This window comes from Nerophis ophidion, linkage group LG01 (assembly GCF_033978795.1).
Source record: "Nerophis ophidion isolate RoL-2023_Sa linkage group LG01, RoL_Noph_v1.0, whole genome shotgun sequence".
Taxonomy (NCBI): Eukaryota; Metazoa; Chordata; class Actinopteri; order Syngnathiformes; family Syngnathidae; genus Nerophis; species Nerophis ophidion.
Window position 1 is genome coordinate 31,944,014 of NC_084611.1, and position 14,399 is coordinate 31,958,412.

At 42.9% G+C, this 14,399-nt stretch overlaps 1 protein-coding gene across 4 annotated transcripts in view; it reads left to right on the plus strand.

Moving 5' to 3' along the window:
- pde4d (phosphodiesterase 4D, cAMP-specific) overlaps window positions 1-14,399 on the plus strand; it is a 494,959-nt gene that overhangs the window by 300,413 nt on the left and 180,147 nt on the right. The window contains exon 1 of one of the 4 annotated variants that reach the window (XM_061900801.1): window positions 13,025-13,896. The exons of the other annotated variants lie outside the window; for them this stretch is intronic. Coding sequence (XP_061756785.1) covers window positions 13,808-13,896 — 89 coding nt within the window. The 5' untranslated portion in view covers window positions 13,025-13,807. Of the gene's footprint in view, window positions 1-13,024; window positions 13,897-14,399 lie in introns of those variants that run through there. 4 annotated transcript variants of the gene reach the window in all.

Below are 14,399 nucleotides of genomic sequence, written 5' to 3' on the forward strand. Positions count from 1 at the left end.
ATATATATATATATATATAGATATATTTATATATCTATATATCTATATATATATATATAGATATATATATATATATATATATATGTATGTCTTGATTGGATTATCCAGAGAATAGTGCTCGATACTGTGGTAGAGCGCAATATGTAGGTGTGGGAAAAATCACAAGACTACTTCATCTCTACAGAACTGTTTCATGAGGGGTTCCCTCAATCATCAGGAGATTTTAATGGAAGCATTCACATACAATGGTTTATATAGGGCACAGAGTGGGTGGGTACAGGCAGGCGTAGGGTGTGGTGATTGGCTCATGTGTTACCTAGGAGGTGTTTCCGTCTGTGGCGGCATGTTGAAATGATTTTGCTGCGCTTGTTGAGGGATGATAGATCTGGATGATATATAATAAACAGTTTCTCTTTTAAGCATAGGTTGCATCTTTATTACCACTGTTGTAAGGTGTGCTAGATGCAAGAATTTGCCATGTTATTGAATATTCAACATTATTGTCTTTGAGGTTCCAAATGTGTTTGCTGAGTTCTGTAGAATTCCGCAAAGTCTGGTTTCTAAAGGAGGCGTTGTGATTATTCCATATTGTTTTGAACTAAATCCGAAATAGGGAAAATCAGCAAAATAATCCTCGACAGAATCAACACAAAAATCAAGGACAAAACACCACTCAACCAATGGAGAAATACAGCAGCAGTAATCAAATGGTTTAACAACATCCAAGACAAACAACAACACAACTTTATCTCCTTCAACATCGAAGAATTTTACCCTTCCATCACGCAAGACCTACTGACCCAAGCACTAAACTTCGCCTCGGACTACGACTCAATCACAGGCAACGAAAGAAACATCATCATCCACGCAAAGAACTCCATACTCATCCACAACAGTACACCATGGCAAAAAAAGAACAATTCAACATTTGACGTTACTATGGGGAGTTTTGACGGAGCAGAAACGTGCGAACTCGTTGGGAGTTTCCTCCTCTCCCAGCTTGCTAGCCTCAACCTGAACCTTGGTATTTACCGTGATGACGGACTGGCAGTGTGCCGCGCCTCGCCAAGGAGCAGCGAGAACACCAAGAAGCGCATATGCCAAATCTTCAAAGAAAACGGCCCACGGATCACGATTGAAGCCAACAAGCAAACCGTCAACTTCCTCGACGTCAATTTCAACCTGAGAAATAACAGCTACCAACCATTCACGAAACCCAACACAACACTCCAATACGTGCACCATGACAGCAACCACCCACCCACCACCACGAAAAGAATACCTACCGGAATTAATAAAAGGCTATCGATGCTGTCATCTAGCAAAGCTGAATTCGACCAAGCAACCCCCCCGTACCAGAAAGCACTTGATGAAAGCGGATACAACTTCACCCTCACCTATGAACCCACTCCAGGAAACCAACCAAAAAAGAGCAGAAAACGAAACAACATCATCTGGTACAATCCGCCATTCAGTAAAAGCGTCTCAACCAACATCGGCCGCAAATTCCTCACTCTGATCGACAAACACTTCCCCAAAGGCAACACCCTAAGAAAAATATTCAACAAGAACAACATTAAATTGAGCTACAGCTGTATGAATAACATACAACAAATCATTTCAAACCACAACAAAGCAATTGCAAAAGGATTACCTACCCCCAGACTAAACGACTCTGAAACCAATAAGGAATGTAACTGTCGCAAGAAACCTGATTGCCCTCTCAACGGAGGGTGCTTACAAACATCAGTCGTTTACCAAGCAAAGGTAATACGCAAGGATATTAACACATCCGACACGTACGTAGGATTAACCGAAGGAGCGTTCAAAACAAAATGGAATAATCACAACGCCTCCTTTAGAAACCAGACTTTGCGGAATTCTACAGAACTCAGTAAACACATTTGGAACCTCAAAGACAATAATGTTGAATATTCAATAACATGGCAAATTCTTGCATGCAGCACACCTTACAACAGTGGTAATAAAAGATGCAACCTATGCTTAAAAGAGAAACTGTTTATTATATATCATCCAGATCTATCATCCCTCAACAACCGCAGCGAAATCATTTCAACATGCCGCCACAGACGGAAACACCTCCTAGGTAACACATGAGCCAATCACCACACCCTACGCCTGCCTGTACCCACCCACTCTGTGCCCTATATAAACCATTGTATGTGAATGCTTCCATTAAAATCTCCTGATGATTGAGGGAACCCCTCATGAAACAGTTCTGTAGAGATGAAGTAGTCTTGTGATTTTTCCCACACCTACATATATATATATATATATATGTAGGTGTGGGAAAAAAAATCACAAGACTATCTCCTGATGATTGAGGGAACCCCTCATGAAACAGATCTGTAGAGATGAAATAGTCTTGTGATTTTTTTTTCCCACACCTACATATTGCGCTCTACCACGGTATCGAGCACTATTCTCTGGATAATCCAATCAAGACATATATATATATATATATATATATATATATATATAGGGCTTCACGGTGGCAGAGGGGTTAGTGCGTCTCCTGGGTTCAAATCCAGGCTCGGGATCTTTCGGTGTGGAGTTTGCATGTTCTCCCCGTGAATGCGTGGGTTCCCTCTGGGTAGTCCGGCTTCCTCCCACTTCCAAAGACATTCACCTGGGGATAGGTTGATTGGCAACACTAAATGGGCCCTAGTGTGTGAATGTTGTCTGTCTACCTGTGTTGGCCCTGCGATGAGGTAGTGACTTGTCCAGGGTGTACCCCGCCTTCCGCCCGATTGTAGCTGAGATAGGCACCAGCGCCCCCCGTGACCCCAAAAGGGAATAAGCGGTAGGAAATGGATGGATATATATATACATATATATATATATATATATATATATATATATATATATAATTTTTTTTTGTGTGTGTGTGTGTGTGTGTCTGTGTTTGTGTGTGTTTTATTTGTGTGGGTGTAATTCAGATTTTTTAATGGTGCATGGATATTCTTCATTGTATCCACAAATTGTGTTGTATTGTTTTAAATGTGCTGTGATGTGGGGCGACTTGTCCAGGATGCAGCTGAGATAGGCTCCAGCACCCCCCGCGACCCCAAAAGGGACAAGCGGTAGGAAATGGATGGATGGATGTTTTATTTGTGACCACGTCTGTTGGCATCTTCTGTTGGTTCAATTTTTTTTTTCCACCATGACTAGGGAAGGTTAATTGCATTGGGTCATATAAATACATTTTGCGCTTGTTTCTACTCAAATAAGTAGTGAGTGTTGTCCACATGATGGCGCCAAAGTAGAGCATAATTTGACTTTCAAACCCAATTGAGATTTCCCTGTGGCCAGATTCCCATGAAAATCATCTTGCACTTTTTCCACTGTTTTACCTTATCAGATTACCTTTCGAGGAACGTTTATTGTACAGCCAAAAACAACGCAAGCATAGGGCATTTTTCTTCGACAGAGGCTAAATGGCCCCTAGTATTAATTGAAAAGCGACTCTGGCTTGACCACCACACATTTAATGAGCGAGACGTGAGGCAGACGTGACGTCATGTACATTTAAGAAATAGCTACTTCTTCTTTCATGTCTGGTTACTACCGTTTATGTTTGCACTGCTGTCACTATAAAACTGAAACCGAGTTTTGTGGCCATCCCTAGGATTGACTTGGTGTGGTGTTTTTTGCAACTTCATTTTTGACCTCCTCAAAGTCAAGGTCAATAGAGTATGTACCAAAAATGTGCCAGCAAAGCAGCTATCTACCAAATTTCGATGAGATCAGATGAAAATTGGCGACAAATCAGTTTTTTTTCAATGTTTCATGTGGTTAAGAGAGGAGATACATTGTGATAGTCTGGATGAATCAATGAGCGATAAAACCTAGGGTTTCAAATCAGGGGAACTTATGAAAAGGGGACCTCTAATGATTCTAATAATCATTTAACACACTTCCCTGTGGTCGAGATACAATGTATTGGATATGGTTTCATGTAAATTTAGCTCCACAGTCACATTTTTAACACACTTTTTGAATTGTGTACACAATTAAATATGTTTCTTGAAGACGAACATCACTGATATTGTTCTTTTCAGCCACATTCGAAAATAATTCATAACCAGGACATGTGTAGAGTTACTGGTCACAACATTAAGTACAGCTGGCGTGGCGCAGTGCTGAATAAAAAGGGATTTTACCACCATTTACCTCACTGCATATCGCATGTGGGTGTATAAAGAACCCTTGAAATGATTGTGCACATGCCACGATTAAATGAAAATAATTATTTAGCCTATAAATCCTTCTCTGGTGGTTCCTCAAACAAAGTAGTCATGTCCCAATGGTGCCGCCGTTTAGCGGCTTGTCAACGTTGTACTGGTCAATGTTAACAAAACAGTCCTGTGTAAAATGTTGTGTACAGAGACAGTATTTATTTTGAAGGGGAATGAAACAAAAAGGAATGTGCTGTCTGGCTGACAGCTTGTCCCTCTCTGGGTCGCGGCAGGGCTGGAGCATATCCCAGCTGCACTGGGGCGGAAAGCAGGGCACGCCCTGGACAAGTCGCCCCTTTATCGCAGGGCCAACACACAGATAGAATCAATCAATCAAAATCAATGTACAGTCGTAGTCAAAAGTTTGAACATAATGTCATGGCTGTCTTGAGTTTCCGATCATTTCTACAACTCTTATTTTTTTGTGATAGACTGATTGGAGCACATACTTGTTGGTTGTTATTGATTGTGGCCAAACTGCTAAATGTTTGTTTCATCTGACCACAGAATTTTACTCCCCAAGGTCTTATCTTTGTTCATGTGATGTCAGATGAAACACAAAGTGAGATGTTTGGCCACAATACCCAGCAATATTTTTGGAGGAGAAAAGGTGAGTCCTTTTATCCGAGGAACACCATCCCTATGGTCAAGCATGGTGGTGGTAGTATTATGCTCTGGGCCTGTTTTGCTGCCAATGGAACTGTTGCTTTACAGAGAGTAAATGGGACAATGAAAAAGGAGGATTACCTCCAAATTCTTCAGGATAACCTAAAATCATCAGGCCAGAGGTTGGGTCTTGGGCGCAGTTAGGTGTTCCAACAGTACAATGACCCCAAACACACGTCAAAAGTGGTAAAGGAATGGCTAAATCAAGCTGGAATTAAGGTTTTAGAATGGCCTTCCAGAGGTCCTGACTTAAACGTGTGGACAATTCTGAAGAAACAAGTCCATGTCAGAAAACCAAAAAATGGAGCTGAACTGCTCCAATTTTGTCAAGAGGAGTGGTCAAAAATTCAACCAGAAGTTTGCCAGAAGCTTGTGGATGGTTACCAAAAGCGTTTTATTGCAGTGAAACTTGCCAAGGGACATGTAACCAAATATTAACATTGCTGTATGTATACTTTTGACCCAGCAGATTTGCTCACATTTTCAGTCGACCCATAACAAATTCATAAAAGAACCAAACTTCATGATTGTTTTTTTTGTGACCAACAAGTATGTGCTCCAATCACTCTATCACAAAAAAAATAAGAGTTGTAGAAATTATTGGAAATTCAAGACAGCCATGACATTATGTTCTTTACAAGTTGTGAGGGGCGTGGCCTGCGGACCAGCAGCAAAATTGGATGTGCGAGGCCTGGCTTTGAGATTAGCGACATGTGCGTAGAAGACACAGCTGAGAGTGTTTGTCTGATCACCTGTCGCTCTGTTAAAGGCAGCAGTCGGGAAGGAGAGGGTAGAGTTGGCAGCCGAGCACGAGCGTGAGTGAGAACAGGGTCTGAAGAAAACACATTTGTGTGCTCACTGGCGAGTTTGACAGACATTTGCCGAAAAGGATAAAGGAACATTTATTGAAAAATAAATCATTGTTCGCAAATATGACCGAGGCTGTCATGTCCGTCTCTGGTGATCCAAGGAACCCTGAGGAGCAAGACCTCCACACATGTGTATGTAAACTTTTGAACACGACTGTATGTCAAATTAGAGCAAAATCGGTTGAAAGACATGGTTAAAAAATGTTTATTGTAATTGCATTGACTCAAACGTAAAACCTTACAAAGCATTCTGAGAACAAGCAATACGGTGTGCCACACATGTCAAAAAAAGCAATCACTCCAATCACTCACAAAAAAATAAGAGTTGTAGAAATTATCGGAAACTCAAGACAGCCATGGCATTATGTTCTTTACAAGTGTATGTAAACTTTTGACCACGACTGTATATTCCCGTTACAAAAGTCATACCCCAGTCTAAACTCGTACAAACACATTGCCGTCTAAACAACTGAACGACTTTTTGAGGACATTTGACGAAAAACCGTGATCATTTTGGCCAAAATAACCTGCGATATGAAATGTTCATAATCTTACATCCCTAAGGCTCAGACACATACAGAATAATGGTGGGAAACCAAAGAACCTGCACAGTAAATAGGAAATGTTTTGTGTGTGACATCCAAATCCGACACATTTATTCCATTTCCAGTCCTTGCTGAGATCCACCCTCCCCCGACTTCTCCCGTTACATATGTGATTTAACCTTAAAAGCTTCTTAAATTAAAATGTTTTCCCTCCGTCGCCGCTTTTTACGACACAGCTCGTCCCGCTTGCGCACACAACCCGGCCACATTTTCCCAGAGCGCCGCGTTTCTGTCCCTACATTTCCCACAAGCGGATTCCTCGGCAGTCACCGCCCGAGTCATGCGTGGCGCTTGTTGCTGAAGGTGCAAGCTGACGGTTTAACTTCTGGCAGCGTTTGAGAGGCTGCTGACGTGCGCGTTGGGCAGGAAGTGTGCAAGAAGCGGTGCTGGATCCTGTTTTTCTAGACCGCAGCAGCTGGAGCTGCGCCACAGCTATGACTCGAAACGCTAAACACACACTCTCTCACCCCTTGGCCTCAACTCATAACTTCCTCGCAAACGCCACGCCCACCCAAATTCCTAAGTTGGTGCACAGACACACACGACACCTACAATCATGACCAATCATGTGTAGCCTTACTTTGGACAACCTCAGCTAACGTCACACCTGACTGCATATGAATGACAAAATGACTATGACTGTCTTTCAGCAGATTCTAGGAGTCTAGGATTTTGTGCACATAAAGGTTTTAAAATGTCCATCCATCCATCGAGTTTCTACAGCTTGTCCCATTTGGGGTTGTGGGGGGTGCTGGAGCCTATCTCAGCTACAATCGGGCGGAAGGCGGGGTCATCATCGGCGGTCACTCGGAACAAGTGTGACAATCCTCCCTTTATCGAGGATGCCTGTGCATGACTTTGTTTAACTTAGACTTAGACTTCCTTTTTATTGTCATTCAAATTTCAACTTTACAGTACAAATAATAACCTTTTTTTGCATTAGCTCATGGTAGTGCAGGATAAAAAAAATCAATAAGGTGCAGATATAAATGAATAGATTACTGTACAGCCAAATACAGTGGGGCAAAAAAGTATTAAGTCAGCCACCGATTGTGCAAGTTTTCCCACTTAAAATGATGACAGAGGTCTGTAATTTTCATCATAGGTACACTTCAACTGTGATAGACAGAATGTTTAAAAAAATACAGGAATTTACATTGTAGGAATTTTAAATAATTTATTTGTAAATTAAGGTGGAAAATAAGTATTTGGTCAACCATTCAAAGCTCCCACTGATGGAAGGAGGTTTTGGCTCAAAATCTCACGATAAATGACCCCATTTATTCTTTCCTTAAGACAGATCAATTGTCCTGTCTCCTTAGCAGAAAAACAGCCCCAAAGCATGATGTTTCCACCCCCATGCTTCACAGTAGGTATGGTGTTCTTGGGATGCAACTCAGTATTCTCCTTCCTCCAAACACGACGAGTTGAGTTTATACCAAAAAGTTATATTTTGGTTTTATCTGACCACATGACATTCTCCCAATCCTCTGCTGTATCATCCATGTATCCATTTTGGTATAAAATCAACTCGTCGTGTTTGGAGGAAGAAGAATACTGAGTTGCATCCCGAAGAACACCATACCTACTGTGAAGCATGGGGGTGGAAACATCATGCTTTGGGTTTGTTTTTCTGCTAAGGGGACAGGACGATTGATCCGTGTTAAGGAAAGAATGAATGGGGCCATGTATCATGACATTTTGAGGCAAAACCTCCTTCCATCAGTGAGAGCTTTTAATGGTTGACCAAATACTTATTTTCCACCATAATTTACAAATAAATTCTTAAAAATTCCTACAATGTGAATTCCTGAATTTTTTTTTCACATTCTGTCTCTCACAGTTGAAGTGTACCTATGATGAAAATTACAGACCTCTGTCATCATTTTAAGTGGGAGAACTTGGACAATCGGTGGCTGACTATATACTTTTTTGCCCCACTGTATATTGCACTTTTGCATATGCATCCAGGTTTATGGATGTATTTTATATTGTCTTTTTATTCCAGTGAGTTAATCAATTTTGGGGGGAATTGAGGGGATAGTTATGATGCGCTCAAGAGTCTTACGGCCTGAGGGAAGAAGCTGTTACAGAACCTGGAGGTTCTGCTTGGGAGGCTGCTGAACCTCTTCTTAGAGCCCAGCAGTGAAAACAGTTATTGGTGGGGTTGGGAGGAGTCTTTGCAGATTTTCTGAGCCCTGGTCAGGCAGCGGCTTTTTGCAAACTCCCGGACAGGAGGAAGAGCATTCCTGATAATCTTTTCCGCCGTCCTAACCACTCTCTGGAGAGACTTCCAGTCTGAGGTATTGCAGGCTCCAGTCCAGACAGAGATGCTGTTGGTCAGTAGGCTTTCTATAGTGCTTTTGTAGAATGTGGTGAGAATGGGGGGAGGGAGCTGTGCGCTTTTCATCAGACGCAAACGGTGCATGCGCTGCTGAGCTCTTTTTACAAGAGGGTCCAGTGGCATTGAGTCCAAGACGACCAGGGACACTTTTCTGCTGCAGCCGTTGTGGTCCTTCTTAAATGTACCGTCTTCCGCCTGCTCCGCCGTTGAGGTCTTCACCGTATCCCTGGCTAGGGGGCAGTCAGGTACTAGGCCTTTGCCAAGGGCCACCTGGGGTAACAGTAGTACATGGGTTAACCTCCAATTGCCCCAATACCCCCATAGAGGAGCCTCCACTTCCGGATGCACTTTAACGTCATGCCCAGGAAACCGGAAGGCGGGGTACACCCCTTTTCAACCCATATTCAGTTGAATGCACTACAAAGACACGATATTTGATGTTCAAACTCAAAAACCTTTTTTTTTGTTTTGCAAATAATAATTAACTTAGAATTTCATGGCTGCAACACGTGCCAAAGTAGTTGGGAAAGGGCATGTTCACCACTGTGTTACATCACCTTTTCTTTTAACAACACTCAATAAACGTTTGGTAACTGAGGAAATTAATTGTTGAAGCTTTGAAAGTGGAATTCATTCCCATTCTTGTTTTATGTAGAGCTTCAGTCGTTCAACAGTCCGGGGTCTCCGCTGTCGTATTTTACGCTTCATAATGCGCCACACATTTTCAATGGGAGACAGGTCTGGAGTGCAGGCGGGCCAGGAAAGTACCCGCACTCTATTTTTACGAAGCCACGCTGTTGTAACACGTGCTGAATGTGGCTTGGCATTGTCTTGCTGAAATAAGCAGGGGCGTCCATGAAAAAGATGGCGCTTAGATGGCAGCATATGTTGTTCCGAAACCTGTATGTACCTTCCAGCATTAATGGTGACTTCACAGATGTGTAAGTTACCCATGCTTTGGGTACTAATGCACCCCCATACCATCACAAATGCTGGCTTTTGAACTTTGTGTCGATAACAGTCTGGATGGTTCGCTTCCCCTTTGGTCTGGATGACAAGATGTCAATTATTTCCAAAAACAATTTGAAATGTGGACTCGTCTGACCACAGAACACTTTTCCACTTTGTATCAGTCCATCTTAGATGATCTCGGGCCCAGAGAATTGATTGACTGAAACTTTTATTAGTAAATTGCACAGTTCAGTACATATTCCGTACAATTGACCACTAAATGGTAACACCCGGATAAGTTTTTCATCTTGTTTAAGTCGGGGTCCACGTTGATCAATTCATGGTACAAATATATACTATCAGCATAAAACAGTCATCACACAAGTTAATCATTATAGTATATACATTGAATTATTTACATTAGTTAAGACATGCACCTGGGGATAGGTTGATTGGCAACACTAAATTGGCCCAAGTGTGTGAATGTGAGTGTGAATGTTGTCTGTCTGTGTTGGCCCTGCAATGAGGTGGCGACTTGTCCAGGGTGTAACCTGCCTTCCGCCCGATGGTAGCTGAGATAGGCACCAGCGCCTTCCGCGACCCCAAAGGGAATAAGCGGTAGAAAATGGATGGATGGACAATCCGGGGGGTGGGATGAGGAGCTTTGGTTGATATCAGTACTTAAGTCATCAACAATTGCATCAACAAAGAAATGGACATTGAAACAGTGTAAGTCTTAAGCCGGCCCTGTTTCTGGATGTTGTTGATAAATTGCTTTCACTTTGCATAGTAGAGCTTTAACTTGCACTTACAGATGTAGCGACGAACTGTATTTAGTGACAGTGGTTTTCTGAAGTGTTCCTGAGCCCATGTGGTGATATCCTTTAGAGATTGATGTCGGTTTTTGATATAGTGCCGTCTGAGGGATGGAAGGTCACGGTCATTCAATGTTTATTTCCGGCAATGCCGCTTACGTGGAGGGATTCTCCAGATTCTCTGAACCTTTTGATGATATTATGGACCGTAGATGTTGAAATCCATACATTTCTTGCAATTGCACTTTCAACAACGTTGTTCTTAAACGGTTTGACTATTTGCTCACACAGCTGTGGAAAAAGAGGTGTACCTCGCCCCATCCTTTCTTGTGAAAGACTGAGCATTTTTTGGGAAGCTGTTTTTATACCCAATCATGGCACCCACCTGTTCCCAATTAGCATATACATTGAATTATTTACAGTAGTTAAGACATGCACCTGGGGATTGGTTGATTGGCAACACTAAATTGGCCCTAGTGTGTGAATGTGAGTGTGAATGTTGTCTCTCTGTGTTGGCCCTGCGATGAGGTGGCGACTTGTCCAGGGTGTAACCTGCCTTCCGCCCGATGGTAGCTGAGATAGGCACCAGCGCCTTCCGCGACCCCAAAGGGAATAAGCGGTAGAAAATGGATGGATGGACAATCCGGGGGGTGGGATGAGGAGCTTTGGTTGATATCAGTACTTAAGTCATCAACAATTGCATCAACAAAGAAATGGACATTGAAACAGTGTAAGTCTTAAGCCGGCCCTGTTTCTGGATGTTGTTGATAAATTGCTTTCACTTTGCATAGTAGAGCTTTAACTTGCACTTACAGATGTAGCGACGAACTGTATTTAGTGACAGTGGTTTTCTGAAGTGTTCCTGAGCCCATGTGGTGATATCCTTTAGAGATTGATGTCGGTTTTTGATATAGTGCCGTCTGAGGGATGGAAGGTCACGGTCATTCAATGTTTATTTCCGGCAATGCCGCTTACGTGGAGGGATTCTCCAGATTCTCTGAACCTTTTGATGATATTATGGACCGTAGATGTTGAAATCCATACATTTCTTGCAATTGCACTTTCAAAAACGTTGTTCTTAAACGGTTTGACTATTTGCTCACACAGCTGTGGAAAAGGAGGTGTACCTTGCCCCATCCTTTCTTGTGAAAGACTGAGCATTTTTTGGGAAGCTGTTTTTATACCCAATCATGGCCCCCACCTGTTCCCAATTAGCATATACATTGAATTATTTACATTAGTTAAGACATGCACCTGGGGATAGGTTGATTGGCAACACTAAATTGGCCCTAGTGTGTGAATGTGAGTGTGAATGTTGTCTCTCTGTGTTGGCCCTGCGATGAGGTGGCGACTTGTCCAGGGTATAACCTGCCTTCCGCCCGATTGTAGCTGAGATAGGCACCAGCGCCTTCCACGACCCCAAAGGGAATAAGCGGTAGAAAACGGATGGATGGACAATCCGGGGGGTGGGATGAGGAGCTTTGGTTGATATCAGTACTTAAGTCATCAACAATTGCATCAACAAAGAAATGGAAATTGAAACCGTGTAAGTCTTAAGCCGGCCCTGTTTCTGGATGTTGTTGATACATTTCTTTCGCTTTGCATAGTAGAGCTTTAACTTGCACTTACAGATGTAGCGACAAACTGTATTTAGTAACAGTGGTTTTCTGAAGTGTTCCTGAGCCCATGTGGTGATATCCTTTAGAGATTGATGTCGGTTTTTGATACAGTGCCGTCTGAGGGATGGAAGGTCACGGTCATTCAATGTTGATTTCCGGCAATGCCGCTTACGTGGAGGGATTTCTCCAGATTCTCTGAACCTTTTGATGATATTATGGACCGTAGATGTTGAAATCCCTAAATTTCTTGCAATTGCACTTTAAGAAATGTTGTTCTTGAACTGTTTGACTATTTGCTCACGCAGTTGTGGAAAAAGAGGTGTACCTCGCCCCATCCTTTCTTGTGAAAGACTGAGCGTTTTTTGGGAAGCTGTTTTTATACCCAATCACGTCACCCACCTGCTCCCAATTAGCCTGCACACCAGTGGGATGTTCCAAATAAGTGTTTGATGAGCATTCCTCAACTTTATCAGTATTTATTGCCACCTTTCCCAACTTCTTTCTCACTTGTTGCTGGCATCAAATTCTAAAGTTAATGATTATTTGCAAAAAAAAAAAATTCAGTTTGAACATCAAATATGTTGTCTTTGTAGCATATTCAACTGAATATGGGTTGAAAATGATTTGCAAATTATTGTATTCCGTCTAACACAATTTCCCAACTCATATGAAAACGGGGTTTGTAGAAAACAACATCCCGGATAACACTTTTCCAAAAAGTCACCCCTGCTGCGTGCTTTTCACAGGCTTACCCATGCGCTCCACTCGGCGGACACACACACCCGCAGCACGCCGGGTCTCACGCTTCACTCGCACGCACGCAGACCCGCCGGAGCTTGCGTAGCTATGACGAAAGAAACAAACAAAGCCATACTTAGGCAAAGAAAAGAAAAGGCGTGAGCCGGCAGATGGATTTTAAGCGGGTGGAATTACTTCTGTCAACACATCGCCACAATGCCGCCTTTCTCTCCCCCGGCCCCGCCCCCCGGCGGCCGGGGAGCATGTGCAGACACGTCGCCGTGAGAGAGAGGAGCGGTGAGGTAAGAGGATCAATAGGTTTAACGGGAGTGCATCGGGAAGACACACCTCTTACACGGGGGTCAGGACATCCCACACGACCAGGAGGAGGGAAGCAGAGATGCTTCATTGTTGTTGTTTTTTTTCTTTCTTTCTTCCATCCCCACCCCCCTCGGGGCCCCCCATTTCCTTGACGTGGAGAAAGAGCAGAGGATGCAGGTTTGCAACATGCCGGCTAACGTGACTCTTGCCGCCGTCCGTCAGCGGTCAGGGAAGGGAAGGTTCTCCGCAGGAACGAGTCCCTGAGCCGGCTCACCATGTGGATGTGGGGGGGTCACTTCCAAACTTTTGCTGGACGAATCCCGAGGGAAAAGGGAAGAAAGAGCGGCTGCCCCCGGAGCTCGTGGTGTGGGCGGCCGCCTGTGCGAGAGTCCGTACACTGGGATTAAACCTGCCTTTTTTTTTAGTATCTTTTGGATTTTATGGTGCTTATTTTTTTAAAGGATTTTCGTTATGCACAAAGTTTCCGAGAAACTCTTGAGCATGAGACATAACTTGTTATACCCGGACTTGATCGTCTCCACTCTGTGGGTGTTTACCTGTAGATAGTATATCACACAGACCCCAAAAAAGCCTCTTAAAACCGGTGACTTGGGCTCAATATGAAGCCTGGACTTTGTCCTGGAGTTTCTAGTGACAGGACCATGAAGCACCTTAGCCACTTTCCTTTCAGAAGACACTCCTGGATATGGTAAGTGTTTTTTTTTTTTGTTTGTTTTTTTTTTTTGACATTTGTTGCGCATCCTATTGGTTGTGTACAGAATGCTTTGGAAGGTTTTAAAGGCCTACTGAAACCCACTACAACCCACCACGCAGTCTGATAGTTTATATATCAATGATGAAATATTAAAATTGCAACACATGCCAATGCGGTCTTTTTGGTTTACTAACTTGCAATTTAAAATTTCCCGGGAGTTTCATCTTGAAAACGTCGTGCAATGATGACGTGTACGCAAGGCGTCACAAGTTTTTAGGAAGTATGAACGCTGCGCGCACACACAGCTAAAAGTCGTCTGCTTTAACCGCATAATTACACAGTATTTTGGAGATCTGTGTTGTTGAATCTTTTGCAATTTGTTCAATTAATATTGGAGAAGTCAAAGTAGAAAGATGGAGTTGGGAAGCTTTAACCTTCAGCCACACAAACACACGGTGATTCCTTGTTTAAAATTCCTGGAGGTGAAACTTTACTAT